Raw genomic sequence first — 16,409 nt, 5'->3', positions numbered from 1 at the left:
AAATAAACGCCATGGGAAACCTATTAGTAAGCAATTAAATCATGCTATGTTTAATACCGTGTGATAAAGTACTCCAACATTTTACTGATGCTTTTCATCAGCAAATTTATGTTTTGAACTTTGGCAGAACAGCATCACAAATATATTGAGCAATGAACTCCAATGAGTATTTTTATAATAACATAGCCTTCGATAACGTGATAGTTAATAGGTTGTGTTCATTGTATTTTTGTAAATACGCTTCACAAGAAACAGTAGATGAAGGAAATTATGTTCTGCGTGTGTTAAGTTAATTTTTCAAATCTAGTGCTCTTCCAAATGTGTATGGAGAAGGTTTTATAAACTGGCTCACACAGATTCCAATCTATATTTGTTAGAGACCGAATTTCCCCCTTCACAAACATACTTAGCAAATCAGCCATTTACAAAATTAGAGAGAGAGTAAATACTGTTTGGAAACAGTTTATTTACCCTGAAAAGTACTGTATCCTACTCCTGCAATGGGACATAATCTGTTCAAAAGAAGGTGGCTGCCCAGCAACGTCCCCGAGTCGGCAACGTCCACATCTCATGAATGTATACAAAATTGTGGCTTTGTTTTATCTCTTACTTCCAATGACAAAACAACAATGACTGGAATTAGTTTTACTTTTTTGCTTTTTGTTCCATTGTTTGTCTTGCTTAACGAAAAGCATCAAGTTAGAAATTTAGCAGAAAATGTGCAAAATGCTGTAAGCAGTTATTAGTGTAAGAAATGATCGAGTTGTTCCACGCCTGGTCTTGTTTCCATCATTCTGTGTTTGCAGTAAACAGCGGTCGGCTAAGAACCATAATGGATGTCAGTTGCAATCACCAGAACATCCTGAAAAGAAACAGCAACATGACAACGTTATAAATTATCCTCCTTTCTCTCGGAGTACACCACTACTGCATGCTTTGAAACATGGCTTCAAAGTTTAATTCAAATACCCTAGCTACATACATTTTCACAGGTTGCCATATCCATATTCTGTTTAGTTCCCTTAGCACTGAATGAAAGGGACCAGAATCATAACATCATGAAGAGGCCATTTGGTTCACTGTGTTTCTTTGAAAGAGCTTTCCAATTAATCCTATTCTGCTGCTCTTTCCTCGTGTTGTTTTTATCCTTTACAAATAGTTATCAATTCTCCTTGGAAGTTACCATTCAATCTTCTTCCACTCCATTTTCTAGCATTCCATTTCAGATTGCAACTCAGGATATAAAATAATTTATCTTCATTGCCCCCAGAGCTTCTGTCAATTATCTTAAATCTGTGAACATTAGATACTGTCCATTCTGTCACTGGAACAGTTTCTCTTTACCTACTCTACCTAACTCACTCATAATTTTGACAAAGTCTAATGAATCTCTGCTTACCCGCCTCTGTTCGAAGGAGAACAATCACAACTTCTCTAGTCCCTGCACATAACTCAAGTGTCTTGTCCCTGGTACTGTTACAGTAAATTCCCTCTTAGATAAATTTAAATTGTATTTAAAGTAAGGCATTAAAATAGGAGAAACGGAATTGAGTCAGGCTTCAAAAGTGACTGCAGTTAAAGAAAGACAACACTGAGTTCATGTGGTTTCCACACTCAGATCTCCGAGTGCACAGGCAATTTGAGGAATACTCTAAATTGAGAAAAGCATTGGAAGGTCACCCTTTTTTTTCAAAATTCACTCATGAAACATTGGAGTCACTGACAGCACTAGCATTTATAGCCCGTCTCTAGTTGCCTTCAAGAAGATGGTCATGAGTTGCCTTCTTTAATTCAGACACTGTATATTGATGCACAATGCCCTTAGGGAGGGAACTCCAGGATTTTGAGCCAGCAACAATGAAGGAGTGGCGATATACTTCCAAGTCAGGATAGTGAGTGGCTTGGAAGGGAACTTGCAGATTGTGATGTTCTTATGTATCTGCTATACTTGTCCTTCTAAATGGAAATTGTCATAGGTTTGGAAGGTGCTGTCTAAGGATCTGTGGTGAATTTCTGCAGTGCATCTTGTAGATAGTACAGATGTAGTACCATTGAGCATCAGTGGTGGAGGGTGTGGATGTTTGTGGATGTGGTGCCAATCAGGAGGGCTGCTTTGTTCTGGTTGGTGTCTAGCTTTTCAAATATTGATGGAGCTGCACTCATCCAGGCAAGTGGGGAGCATTCCATCACACTCTTGACTTGTGCCTTATAGATGGTGGACAGGTTTTGAGGAGTTAGAAGATGAGTTACACACTGCAGGATTTCTAGTCTCTGATTGGCTCTTATAGCCACTGAATTTTTGTGGTGGGTCCAAATGAGTTTCTGGTCAATGGTAACCCCAGAATGTTGATAGTGGGGGATTTAATATCATTGAATATCATGGTTTGGTGATTAGATTGTCTCTTGTTGGTGATGGTCATTGCCTGACATCTGTGTGGCATGAATGTTACTTGCCACTTGTCAGCCCAAGCCTGGATATTATCCAGACCTTGTTTCACTTGAATGTAGACTGCTTCAGTATCTGAGGAATTGCAAATGGTGCTGAATATTGTGCAATCATTGGCGAACATCCCGATCTTACATTGGAGAGAAAGTCATTGATGAAGCAGGTGAAGATGGTTGGGCCTATGACACTAACCTGATGAACTCCTGCAGAAATGTCCTGGAGTTGAGATGACTGACCTCCAACGTCCACAACCATCTTTCCATGTGCTAAGTATGAGTCCAAACCACAGAGAGAGTTTGCTGCACCCCCCTCTGGATTCACATTGATTCCAGTTTTTCTCTATCTCCTTGATACCAAACACGGTTGAACGCAGGCTTGATGGCAAGGGCTGTCACTCTCACCTCACCTCTGCAATTCAGCTCCTTTATCCATGTTTAGACCAAGGCTGTAATGAGGTCAGGAGCTGAGTGGCCCTGGCAGAACACAAACTGGGTGTCACTGTGCAGGTTCTGTCTGATAGCACTGTTGATGACACCTTCCATCACTTTACTGATGATGGAGAGTAGACTGATGGGGTGGAAATTGGCTGGGTTGGATTTGTCTTGCTTTTTGTGTACAGGACATACTTGGGCAATTTTTCACATTGTTGGCAGATGCCGGTATTGTGACTATACCGGAAGAGCTTCGCTAGGCGGGTGGCACGCTCTGGAGCACAAGTCTTCAGAACTATTGTCAGAATGTTGTCAGGGCCCATAGCCTCTGCAATATCCAATGTCTCCATCCATTTCTCCATGTCATGTGGAGTGAATCAAATTGTCTGAAAGCTAGTATCTGTAATGCTGGGCACCACTGGAATAAGCTGAAATGGATCATCCACTTGGCACTTCTAGTTGAATATTGCTGGGAATGTTTGAGCGTTATATTTTGTTACTTATGCTATTTAGCATGCAAGTAGTCCTTTTTGTATCTTCAGCCAGCAGATTGGTAAGGATGAGGTCAAGTATGTTTTTCCCTTTTGTTTTTCTCTCATCACCTGCCATAGACCCAGTCTAGCAGTTATGTTCTTTAGGACCTGACCAGCTTGAATAGTACTACTGCTGAACCAGTTTTGGTGGTGGACATTGAAATCCAACCAACCCGAGTACATTGTGTGCCCTTGCCACCCTCAGTGCTTCCTCCAAGTGATGTTCAACATCGAGGAGCACTAATTCGTCTGCCGAGAGAGGATGGTATATGATAATCAGCAGGAGGTTTCCTTGCCCACGTTTAACCTGAAGCCTTGAGATTTCACGCAGTCCAGAGTCACTGTTGACAACTCCGAAGGCAACTGCCTCCCAACTGTATTTAATCTGCTGCCACCTCTGCTGTGTCTGTCCTGCCGATGGGATAGGACATTGCCAGGGATAGTGATAGTGGTGCCTAGGACATTGTCTGTAAGGTATGATTCCGTGATATGTCAGGCTGTTGCTGGGTCAACAAGGCTGTTTCAGCCATGGTCTTTTCTGATGCCTTGTTCAATGCTAGGTGGTCCCACCGGTTTCATTTCGTTGTTCAGGCTTTGTAGCAATTGATACAACTGAGGGGCTTGAGAGGCCACCTCAGAGGCCAGACAGAAGTTAACCACATTTCTGTGGGTCTGGAGTCACAGGTAGTCCAGACCAGCTGAGGATGGCAGATTATCTTCCCTGGAGGACATTAGTGACTCAGATGGCATTTTCTGATGGTTACAGTCATCAGTAGATTCTTAATTCCAGATTTTAAAAAATAGAATTCCAGTTCCACCGTCTGCCATGGCAGCATTCAAACCTAGGTCCCCAAGATATCAGCTGAGTTTCTGGATTAACAGTCTAGCAATAATACCACTAGGACATCACCTCCCCCCATCTGCTAGTCTGAATGTCTGACCTGTTTTGCAGATGGGAATTGCTTTGATGTTGAACCATTTAAACAGACCACAAATACTCCAGGATGGAGTGATTATCAGCCCAACTCATTTAAAATTCTGTCACCTTTATTGCTATTTAATTTGACTTTGCCTAGTTTATACCAATATCTGGCTGCAAATAAGACAGTGGCTACACATCAGAATGTTATATCCTTATGAAAAAAGTTAGCCATAGACAGCATCCCAAGATGAGACAAGAAAGAAAAACCACATGACTCTCTCTCATTTGTTTCTTTCAGAGATAAGTCTCCTTGTGGGTTCCTCCTGTTAGATACATTATTTAACTTTGGTATGTCAAATGTTATGACTGCCACTTTGAAGACCTTGTATCCTGCAGTTACTCACCTGGTTCACCTTAATAAGTGGATTTACGAAGCTTAAGTGATCCACATTGGGTAGTGGAAACCCAGTGGCCAATCTTTCTGTAAAGAAACACATAACAATTTTGTACATCATTCACAGAATTAAGTGTATCTGAGAAAAAGACACTTTTCCAATGCTTGTGATCTTGTACTCATCAGGACAATTTGCAAAAAATATCAAAGTAAAGGAAAGACAACATTTGTACTGCATGAGAGGAGTGTGCAGATTGGCTAGGAATTGGACTCTGATTGGTTAAGACATCGCTATAGCGATTGCAACAGTTAATGATGATTGACACGCAACTGTCAAGCTTTGTTTATATGTTAAATCAGGCAGCTCGACCCTGATTGGTCAAGGTAATGCCCTGAGAAATGAATCCGAGAATGGCTGTTACCAATTTTGTTGAGTTGAGACAGGTTCAATGTTTGTACAAACTATTTTTGTCGACAAAAACAAGGTTGAGTTTTAATATGTGGAGCTAATAGTTATGCAAGTGTTTTACAATGTGAGCCCTGACATCCTTTCTTTACAGGGCTAAAGTGAGGACTGCAGATGCTGGAAACCAGAGTTTAGATCAGAGTGGTGCTGGAAAAGCACAGCAGGTCAGGCAGCATCCAAGGAGCAGGAAAATCGACGTTTCGGGCAAAAGCCCTTCATCAGGAATAGAGCTCCACTCTGATCCTTTCTTTACAGACCACTTGCCAACCAAGTCTCCTGTCATACAGTATAAATGTTGTTTTCCCTTTAGCATTTTTTGTGAAGGGTCCTGATGAGTGCAAGGTGAAAAGCTTTGACAAAATGTATCTTTTTTCAGCTTTCACATAAATCCCATCCAGTCACATTCCTACACTCCTTCAACATTCCACTACACCCGGGTACTGATTTATTATGCTACAAGGGTGAAAGACACAAACAAAAACTTTGGGGTAAAGGAAATTGAGAATATAAGCTTGGTTAAAACTGGAAACTTAAGTTATTAATAAAAAACAAGGAAGTAAATATTATATGAACTTATATCCCATGTGCACTGCAGGCAGGGGCCTTGTACAAAAGGTATATACTCTATGCATCAGTATCAGTCTGCAAGCCACATGGAGAAATTGGTTGGGTGAAGATTTTGCATTGAATCAAAAGTGTGATTATTTTAAACTGGTAGGAACCAGAAGATAGAACAGTTATGGACTTGGTTCCCAGTCCAGAACCTGAGCAAAATAAGTAAAGATGGAATGATGCCTTGACAAAACAGTTAGCTTTTGATTAAGCTCATTTAGCTGTGTGTATGAGATTCCATGGCACTATTTTAAGAAATGCAGGCAGTTTGACTGATATTCTTCACTCAATGTGAACTGGGTCACTTAAGTTTGAAGTTCAATTCGGAAAATTGACATCGGCATTTGCCTATGTAACAACAGTAACTTTACCCAAAAGTAATTCATTGGTTGTGAAGCACTTTGAAATGTAATGAGGATGTAACAAGTCAGAAGTCACATGACACCAGGTTATAGTCCAACAAGTTTATTTGAAATCACAAGCTTTCACCTGACAAAGGAACAGCACTCTGAAAACTTGTAATTTCAAATAAATTTGTTGGACTATAACCTGGTGTCATGTGACTTCCAACTTTGTCCACCCCAGTCCAATATAGGCACCTTCACATCTTGAAGATGTAAGCCCTCATGTTTTTGATTTATCCCTTTAATGGGATGTGGGCTTCAATGGCAAGGACAGAACTTGTTGCCACTTCTAATTACCCTTGATTTGAGTTTGCTTGGCCATTTGTGAGAGCACTTAAGAGTCAATCATATGGATCTGGAGTCACATATAGGCCAGATGAGGTAAAGACAGTAGATTTGCTTCATCCACATTAATGAATCAGATGCTTTTCCCTGGCCCAACAATCAATGATAGTTTCATTGTTGCCATTACTGAAATTAGTTTCTTCAGGCTGGAATCGAACCCGAGTCCCTAGCGCTGTGAGGCAGCAGTGCTAACCACTGAGCCACTATGCCGCCCCATGGTGAATGGGTATAGCAATTTTCTATTAGAGATCTTCTACAGCACAATTTTCTAGCAGTTTTCCAAAGTGGGACTTTCTCTAGCATGAGATTGCAGAGGAACATAACTGTCATATTATAGCAGAACATCCTGTAATCGATAAAGAAACTGAAACGCTTTGCGGACTATTGTGACCAAATCTGTACATTGGGTGATTGATTGCATGCTGGGTAACCCCTTCCTGATCTTTGACCCCATTCTAATCAGCGAAGTGTACAATTACATCAGCACAGTTTAGAATTGATGTGCTCTCTGATCTTGTATGTTTCCCATTTCAAATTTTAAACTAAAATCATTCCCAAAGTAAGTCATCAAAATCTACGACACAATACATAACAAAACTTTTGCAACATACAGTCTCTGAAACGGAACACTGATCTCTGCACTGAAGCCAGTCGTATAATGTGTATCTCTCTAGATTTGGATACAGAACTGGCTTGAAGATAGAAGACTGAGGGTGGTGGTGGAGGGTTGTTTTTCAGACTGGAGGCCTGTGACCAGTGGAGTGCCACAAGGATCGGTGCTGGGTCCACTACTTTTGTCATTTAGATAAATGATTTGGATGTAAGCATAAGAGGTATAGTTAATAAGTTTGCAGATGACATCAAAATTGGAGATGTAGTGGACTGCGAAGAAGATTACCTCAGGTTTCAACAGGATCTTGATCAGGTGGGCCAAGGGCTGAGAAGTGGCAGATGGAGTTTAATTTAGATAAATGTGAGGTGCTGCAGTTTGGGAAAGCAAATCTGAGCAGGACTTATACACTTAATGGTAAGGTTCTATGGAGTGTTGCTGAACAAAGAGACCTTGGAGTGCAGGTTCATAGCTCCTTGAAAGTGGAGTCCTTGGTAGGTAGGATAGTGAAGAAGGCGTTTGGTATGCTTTCCTTCATTGGTCAGAGTATTGAGTATAGGAATTGGGAGGTCATGTTGCGGCTGTACAGGACAATGGTTAGGCCACTGTTGGAATATTGTCTCCTTCCTGTCGCAAGGATGTTGTGAAACTTGAAAGGGTTCAGAAAAGACTTACAAGGATGTCGCCAGAGTTGGAGGATTTGAGCAAGAGGGAGAGGTTGACTAGGCTGGGGCTGTTTTCCCTGGAGCTTTGGAGGCCGAGGGGTGACCTTATAGGTGTTTATAAAATCATGAGCAGCATGGATAGGATAAATAGACAAAGTCTCTTCCCTGGGGTGGGGAATCTGGAACTAGAGGGCATAGGTTTAGGGTGAGAGGGGAAAGATATAAAAGAGACCTAAGGAGCAACTTTTTTACTCAGAGGGTGGTACGTATATGGAATGAGCTGCCAGAGGATGTGGTGGAGGCTGGTACAATTACAACATTTAAAAGGCATTTGGATGGGTATATGAATAGGAAGGGTTTGGAGGGATTGGGCCAGGTGCTGGCATTGGGTTGGGATATCTGGTCGGCATGGATGGGCTGCACTGAAGGGTCTGTTTCCATGCTATACATCTCTATGACTCTGTGTCAGCCTATGAGTTTAATCCTATGGAGACATTGAAATCTAATTAACGATACGCTTCGTACTGTCTACTTTCACCTTCGATTTTTTTTCACTCATGAGTTGAGGGCATTACTGGCTAGGCAGCAATTATTGTCCATCTCTAATTGCCCAGAGGCAGTTAAAAGTCAACTAATGGAGAATAAAGAACTAAATGGGTTTTCCCAGCAATCGACAGTAGATTCATGGTTATCATTAGACTCATAATTCCACCATCTGCTGAGGCAGGTCTGGAAGTGGGGTCCCATCGCCAGACCATAGCAACACGACGGTTGGAGGAAGAGCGCCTCATAACTCCCCCTTCCACTCCACCAACGACATGCAGGTCCTTGGACTCCTCCATCACCAGACCATAGCAAGATGACTGCTGGAGGAAGAGCGCCTCATCTTCCGCCTAGGAACCCTCCAACCACAAGGGATGAACTCAGATTTCTCCAGTTTCCTCATTTCCCCATTCCCCCACCTTGTCTCAGTCAAATCCCTTGAACTCAGCACTGCCTTCCTAACCTGCAATCTTCTTCCTGACCTCTCCGCCCCCAATCCCATCCCGGCCTATCACCCTCACCTTGACCTCCTTCCACCTATCATATTTCCAACGCCACTCCCCCAAGTCCCTCCTCCCTACCTTTTATCTTAGCCTGCTGGACACACTTTCCGCATTACTGAAGAAGGGCTTATGCCCGAAACATCGATTCTCCTGTTCCTTGGATGCTGCCTGACCTGCTGTGCTTTTCCAGAAACACATTTTCAGCTCCCAAGAACATTGTCTGAGTCTCTGGATTAACAGTTCACCACGAATACCTATAAGCCATCTCTGCCTCAAACTTACCATTGATTTTCGGTAACACCACTACCTTTACTGCAAAGTTCAATAGACCCTGTAGAATAGTCACCTACAATAAGAAAGGACAGATAATAAATTTAAACATTATTAGATTGGTTATATTAACAGTTTTCTCTCTTTCAAATGGCTTGTAGAATATTGTAGTGTGAAATTCATGACTAAATACAGAAGCACATGCTACAAGTAGAGAGCAGAGAGCCAGCATGAAGTTGGGTGAATAAGGTCCAAGTCTTATGGAGTTGCCTGTTTACATGGCCTCAGCCAGTTCAATTGATTGAAATAAAGGCAACACACGTTCCAAATAAAAACAAACATTTTTGAAAAGAAACTCAGTTCCATTGAAGGTGCTATGCTAAAACCCATGAATAAAACAACTTTGTGTTACGTGTATGGAGAGGAACTTTGACATGGCTCTGTATCTAAGGTTCCTGAAATGTCAGATAATTATTTTCATGAGTAGGGTTCTAGGATTTCTGTGGTTTGATCTGATTAAAAAAAAATTAAGGCCACAGATTTAGATAGAATCAATTAAATTCTGTTTTCATGGCATGCAACTTGAATTGTAAACTACTGTTTTTAGATCGAGTCCTTGATTCATCAATTCTTGCTTGAAACTATTATTAACTGTGTTACAATGAAGGCCAACACATGTCTTTTCCACCTCCAACAAATTCGGCAGTGTTTGACACCTCAAGTCACTGTAATCAAATCTGTGTGACGTCTTCTTAAGATGTATGTGAATTATCTCCACAACCATGGATTGGGGTTAAGTGTTGATTTCACAGGTTTGTGCACTAGTGAAAGTCACTAACAACTACAGCAGTGGTAGAGAGAGTCTACGTCATCCCAAATCTTGACCAGATTTTGGCTTTGTTTGGAATCGATGGTGAGGAGTGACACTGACATTTAACAGTGAGGAGTTCAGTAAAATCACAAACTGTGTGTTTCACCCATCAAAAACCGCACCCCAATGACCTAAAGTTAATAGAGAGGTTTGGAGATTTATGTGTACCTTGAAAAAGAACTGATATCTGCAGTTACAGCTGAGAGCAAGTCCTGGAAGAAACAGCATTATTGCTTTCTGTACAGAGTAATCCCTCACAAACTTACTAGAAAACCTACAGCTACATTCATCTGTGTAAGTGCAGGCCCAGGCACAAAGACAGAAGTCACAGGCCCTGGTGCTATTCCTGACCATGACTTGAACAAAGTTGCTCCAACCCAACTCGACTACAGCAGTCCCTCGAAGATCTTAGTAGTTGGGTTCTGATGTATGCCCTTGTCCCAGGCCCTCCCCCTTCATGAGATATCCTGTGCAGTTTGTGATCAACATGACTATAAACATGACTGAGACCAGAGGGGTTGCATGTGAGTAAAGACAGAAGAGAACAAGAAACTTACAGCCACACCACTCAATCAGGAAATAAAATGTGTGGGAAAAGTGATGTTGATGTTTGAATGGACACAACTTTCTTATGACATCCAATCATTTAGTATAACAAAAAAAATCATTTTGCCTTATGGGAGATTCTAAGTCCAAAGGTATTATCTCAGAGAAAGGAGATTTAAAACAGAGAGGAGGTGGAATTACTCCTCTGAGTGAGTAGAGAATCTCTAGAATTCTTTACCATGGAGGGCTGTAGAGGCTGGGTCATTAGTATATGCAATGCTGAGATAGACAGAATAAATAACTGAGTATATTAGTGAATTGATACCGAAGTTAAAATATGGAAGAATTTGAATGGGTTAAGACATTGTTCAGCTTACTGTTTAAAATTTGGACATGAATGATTCAAACATTCAATGTCTCATTCATTAATCCTACTGGACCATCAGGCTGCGCTGTCATCAGAGAGAGACAATTTGTGGTGGTTTCTCCTGAGGGTCACTACACCCCAGGTGAAGGGAGAGGTTAAGGAGGAGAGGGCTTTATGGTAACCTCTGCCAGCGTGGGAATTGAACCCAGACTGTTGGCATTACTCTGCATTGTTAACTCGTCATCCAGCCAACTGAACTAATCAATCCCCTGCTCATTTACTAAGAAGGGGAGAGATTTATTTTGTACTCTTTTCAAATCACAGCTGTTAAGTTACAGCTGCCATAAAGAATAGCACCAGTAGATGGAGCTGTAAGAAAAAGCAGCAAGAAGCATGGAATTAATTTTTCGTAAAAGCAGACTTTAGATCATAAGACAATATGAAAGAGGAGTAGAATTAGGCCATTTGGCCCATTGAGTCTGCTCCACCATTCAATCATGGCTGACATGTTTCTCAACCCCATTCTCCTACCTTCTTCCCATAACCTTTGACCCCCTTACTAATCAAGAACCTATCTATCTCTGTCTTAAATTCACTCAATGACTTGGTCTCTAACAGCCCTCAGCGGCAATGAGTTCCACAGATTAACTACCCTCTGGCTGAAGAAATTCCTCCTCATCTCAGTTCTAAATGATCGTCCCTTCACCCGGAGGCCGTGCCCTGAGTCCTAGTCTCTCCTGTTAGTGGAAACATCTTCTCCACATCCACCCTATCCAGGCTTCTCAGTATCCTGTAAGTTTCAATCAGATTCCCCCTCATCCTTCTAAACTCCATCGAGTGCAGATTCAGAGTCTTCCACCATTCCTCATATGACAAGCCCTACATCCCTGGGATCTTTCTTGTGAACCTCCTCTGGATCTACTCCAATGCCAGCACATCCTTCCTTGGATACGGGGCCCAAGACTACTTACAATGTTCCAAAAGCATCTGACCAGAGCCTTATACAGCTTCAGCAGTACATCCCTGCTCTTGTACATGAGCCATTTCAAAATGAATGCTAACATTGCATTCACCTTATTATCTTCTGGTTTATAAGCAGCTGTTTCTACGTAGCTGCCAAGAACCCGTTGCTCAGCTGAAATCCTCATGGATCCCTACTCATTTTCAAGTAGCAAAGCATTAGAGTGAGCAATTCAGTTCTAATCGGATGAATGACAGAAACTGCTATGTTGAACAGTGGCAATACTTGAGTTTGTGACACCAGCACTATCAGACTTCGGTCTCAGTGCATTTATAGTCATAGGTATCACCACATACAAGTGGAATTAGAGGGTTGTTATGGCACAGTCTGCCTACCTCTGAACCAAGGGGGCCAGTGTTCGAGTCCCAACTACTTTGTAGGTGTGCAACACCATCTTTGAACAGATTGTTTAGAAAATACCTTCAAATGAAATTTAGTTTAAGACCTTTTAATAAGTTGCACTTACCTTAAAAGGACCAACGTCAGAATGTTTAAGCGATAGGAGCAGCCTATACAAAAGAATCATAAAAGAATGGGATTCTGAGTCACAAAGGATTGTCTCGGTAAGTGTAGTTTAAGGGAATATCGATTTAATCTAACCACAATGTACTTTATAACTTCTCCTTTGATGAAGCATCCATTGTGCAGTGGTGAAACCTACCATATTCCCACCTCAGATTTAACCTGTGCTGGGCTAGTTACTGGTGAGATTTTTAAAGGATTGGCCTGTAAGGAAACCAGAGAAATTTCTATCTATTTTATTCAGGTTTCCAAACAAATTGATTTAAAATGACAGCTGCCTCTCTTTAACACTATTAAACATGGAACTGTGTCTTGTTCAGAGAATAATTAGGTTTCTTTTCCATGGCTGTAATAATTTGTTTGGAATAGTAACATATGCAGATTTATAAATAGCAGAAAAGAACATTCTCTGGATGCAGGACAGTTAGAGAAAATCATCATGGCGACTAAAGCTTATCTGGGCATATACCTTGATTAACTACATGCTTCAATTCATCCACAGTGGCCCACATCCTTGCTCAGACATCAGGCAACATTTACTGCTGGATGTTCGCCACTAGCTGGTGAACTCATGGGAGTCCCTTTTGACTTCAGCTGGGAACCATCTGATGGAATTAATGGCCTTTCACTGCCCAGTATTGGCTGGTCCCTGGGATTTAAGATCCCAGGCAGAGAACCCCACTCCCACCCAAAAGAACTGCCAGCCAGGTTTGAGGCATCCATTACCTGTCAGTGGCCAGTGCTGTCCACCCGACAGACACTTAAAATGCTGTGGGACCAAAGCTACAGTTGAGAGAGGGCAAGATGGGATTTCTGCATGAGGGTGGTGAAGGGAGTGGGTCATTGGCTGGGGGTGAGGGGATCAGAAGGAAGGCTGGGGTTAGGATGGGGGGATAAGTCCTCGAATTCTCACCTAACATGTTGGGGTTCCTTGATTGCAGACACAGTGAATGGGAGACCACTCCCACTCTGATGTTTGAGCTCCCAACCGGGTGATTCCCAGGTTGTCACTGGGTGAAGTACCAGCAGTGGCAGTGGGAGATACCAGGGGGCAGGGTGACAGCAGGCACACAGGCACACGGGATGGCTACTGAGCTATCAGTTGGCCACTTGACACACAAGATGGCTGCCAGACCACAATATGGAAAGAGACAGCAGAGCAAATACAGTCACTGGCCGGGGCCACCAGAATGCCAGCACAACGCACACACAACCTAGTTGATTAAGGTGGGTGGGGGAGAGAATACACATGAGTAGCGTATACTGCCCGCTGAAGCCCACTCATCCAGTTGTAGTTTAGCTATGGCTCAGGGACTATTTGGAGCTGCACAGTTCTTCTGCAGCTCCTGAAAGCTCCCCCAGCAAACTTGTTTGGTCAGTATGAAGGGAGATTGGAGCTTTGAAAACTGCCCCCTGTATCCTTTCTTCCAACCCCCTCCACCCCTATCCCATTCCCTTCCATGACACTCTCCTCATAATCCCATTCTGCCCTCACCTACCTTTGGCCTGGGATCCACTGGCAATTCTGATTGATTTATTGCCAGCTGCTATCAATGCTGGCACTATCAAACGATGGGGAGAGAGCTGTTGGATTCTGATTGGCCTGTCACCTTTGAGGGAAGTGGGGGTGTGGAGGGGGCAGGATCTTTCACAAGTGGGCTACTGGAAACCCAAGGAAGTACCCACCTTGGTGACTTAGAGGTCATTCAACAGCCCGTGAACTCTCAGAGTTTTTCTGCTGGATTTCTGACTGGTGGCTGAGACTCTCACCAAGACAATTGAATCCAGTTATTGGATTCTCATCACTCCCAGTGGTACCTCATACCCCAAAGAACTGACTTCAAAAGCTCTTGTTTTCATCACAACCCTCCTACAACTGGTATATAAATGAAAGTCCTTCTTTCTTACCTGTTGAGTTTCAGGGACCCAATCAGTTTCATCTTCGAGATAACCACCTGAGCAGACACACTGGCAGACTGTTAACATTTCAAACACAGAATAAGTATTCTCACGGCAATTGTCAACATATTAAGAAGCTTCCACAAGATGGGGTTATAATTGTACTCACAATGTCCAGGACAAACAGTGGTGCGAGAGATGAATTAGGGAGGATTGCAAATGTATTGATAGCACCAGATGCCTGAATGGTAATGTTGTTCGGTGTAGCCTTCAGAACAGGCTGTTGGTTGGCATGGAAACTCATTAACATCAACATGTTGGGGTAGAGTTTCTCCACCTAAAAACAGGTACAAGCTATTAGTATTTGATTCTCCTCCCTCTTGAGAACAAGGTACAAAGTGTTATCCTTTGAAAACAGTGCCCGAGATGCAGGGTGTAGGGATCCACTAATGTCAACTTAAACATATTCAATCCTCAATAAGTGCTTACCTGAGGTATAACAGCACCGAAAGTTGATGTGTTTAACCTGATAGGAGATTGTTTTGGAATCTGAGAACAACATAAAGTCCATTAACCAAACATGTTACAGTATTTTACGTGATTTTCTTATCAAACATCTTGTAATGGGGACAATACATTAATATTGTGCCATTAAAACACACTACGGTATTAAAACCCTCTTGGCAAGATGTGTAGAAGATGAAACTGAATGTACTGTAAATATATGTTATCTTTCAGATCTTGTAATTCCAATAAGAAATCAAAAGATGTAAGAACATATAAACGCAAGAAACAGGAGCAATCCAAGCCTCTAAATCCTTATTTTATACAGCAATCCCACTTTCCTGCACTATCACTGTATCTTTTGATTCCCTTAAAGTCCAAAAATCCATCCATCACATCCTTTATTATGCTCAACAACTGTGCACTCACAATTCTCTGGGGTACACAATTCTGAAGATTCACAACCTTTTGAGAAAAGAAACTGCTGTTAATTTCAATCCTGAATAACTATTCCTTATCCTGAGGCAATGGCCCCCCAGCACGAGACTTTACAACACAGAGAAACATCCTCTCTGTATCTCCACTGTCAATCCCTCTAAACATTTTATTAAGTTCCAGAGAATTTCGCTCTGTCTACTCCATCTCTTCAGACAGAGCAGCCCTCTCGACATAGGAATTTGTTGTACTTCCTTGAAGACAAGGATATTCTTCTCAGGTAAGGACATGACAACTAGTCTAGGTGCTGTAGCACCAAAGCCCTCAACATCCCCTCATTCACTGTGCTACAACCCATTGGAGACCATTTTCCTTTGTGACTGTTCGCCTCACCTGCATGTTAACTTCCTGTGATCCGTGTACTGTACGAAGACACCCAAATCAGTTAAAAACCTGGATTTAGTAGGTTTTCAGTTTTAAAAAGAAATTCAGCTTTTCTATTCTTCTAAACAAAGCAGAAAATTGGACATTTTGAATCTCGGAAAATAGGGACAGCTTGAGAGTGAATGTTAGAATTCCATTGTGATTCATATCATTGAGAAGCCATCCTAAAACCCATCTCTGATACTGTATTCTACCTCATCTTTGACTGAGCAGCCTGTTGTGACAGCAAATGGTGAAATAGTTTGAAACTACTGCTGTTGTCATTTGCTGAATGAAAATCTGGCTGAAACATTAAAGGTGTTGAAGATTCAAGGCCTAGGTTTGTATGTTTTGTTGATATTTTAAGTTTGCTAAAAAAAACCTCATCTTTCATACATCATTAGATGAGACCCAGTTTTAATATTGAAACTCTCCACTCAAATTGGACCATCTAGACTAAAGAGAGAGGTTAGTGGCTGACACCTCAAATTCATCTGATATTTTAGACCTTCAGCAGCAGCAAACAAATGTTCCTCCAGTGGTGTAACCTTCCAAAGATTGTAAATATTCCATTCCAAGTAACATCATCCAGTCAGTGGGGAAGCAGAAATTGAATGATAACATGGCTGAGGGGTGACCTTATAGAAGTTTATAAAACCATGAGGAGCATGGATAGA

At 41.9% G+C, this 16,409-nt stretch overlaps 1 protein-coding gene across 1 annotated transcript in view; it reads right to left on the bottom strand.

Moving 5' to 3' along the window:
• Positions 1–630: 630 nt before the first annotated feature.
• LOC140463142 (bactericidal permeability-increasing protein-like) overlaps positions 631–16,409 on the bottom strand; it is a 55,066-nt gene continuing 39,287 nt past the window's right edge. The window contains exons 11-17 of the mRNA XM_072556898.1: positions 14,860–14,919; positions 14,540–14,707; positions 14,380–14,447; positions 12,416–12,458; positions 9,157–9,220; positions 4,737–4,813; positions 631–862 (exon numbers count right to left, since the gene is read on the bottom strand). Coding sequence (XP_072412999.1) covers positions 821–862; positions 4,737–4,813; positions 9,157–9,220; positions 12,416–12,458; positions 14,380–14,447; positions 14,540–14,707; positions 14,860–14,919 — 522 coding nt within the window. The 3' untranslated portion in view covers positions 631–820. The remainder of the gene's footprint in view (positions 863–4,736; positions 4,814–9,156; positions 9,221–12,415; positions 12,459–14,379; positions 14,448–14,539; positions 14,708–14,859; positions 14,920–16,409) is intronic.

Source organism: Chiloscyllium punctatum, chromosome 37 (assembly GCF_047496795.1).
Source record: "Chiloscyllium punctatum isolate Juve2018m chromosome 37, sChiPun1.3, whole genome shotgun sequence".
NCBI classification, from domain to species: domain Eukaryota; kingdom Metazoa; phylum Chordata; class Chondrichthyes; order Orectolobiformes; family Hemiscylliidae; genus Chiloscyllium; species Chiloscyllium punctatum.
The sequence above is the reverse complement of the archived record's forward strand: the minus strand, read 5'-3'. Positions and strand labels throughout refer to the sequence as shown.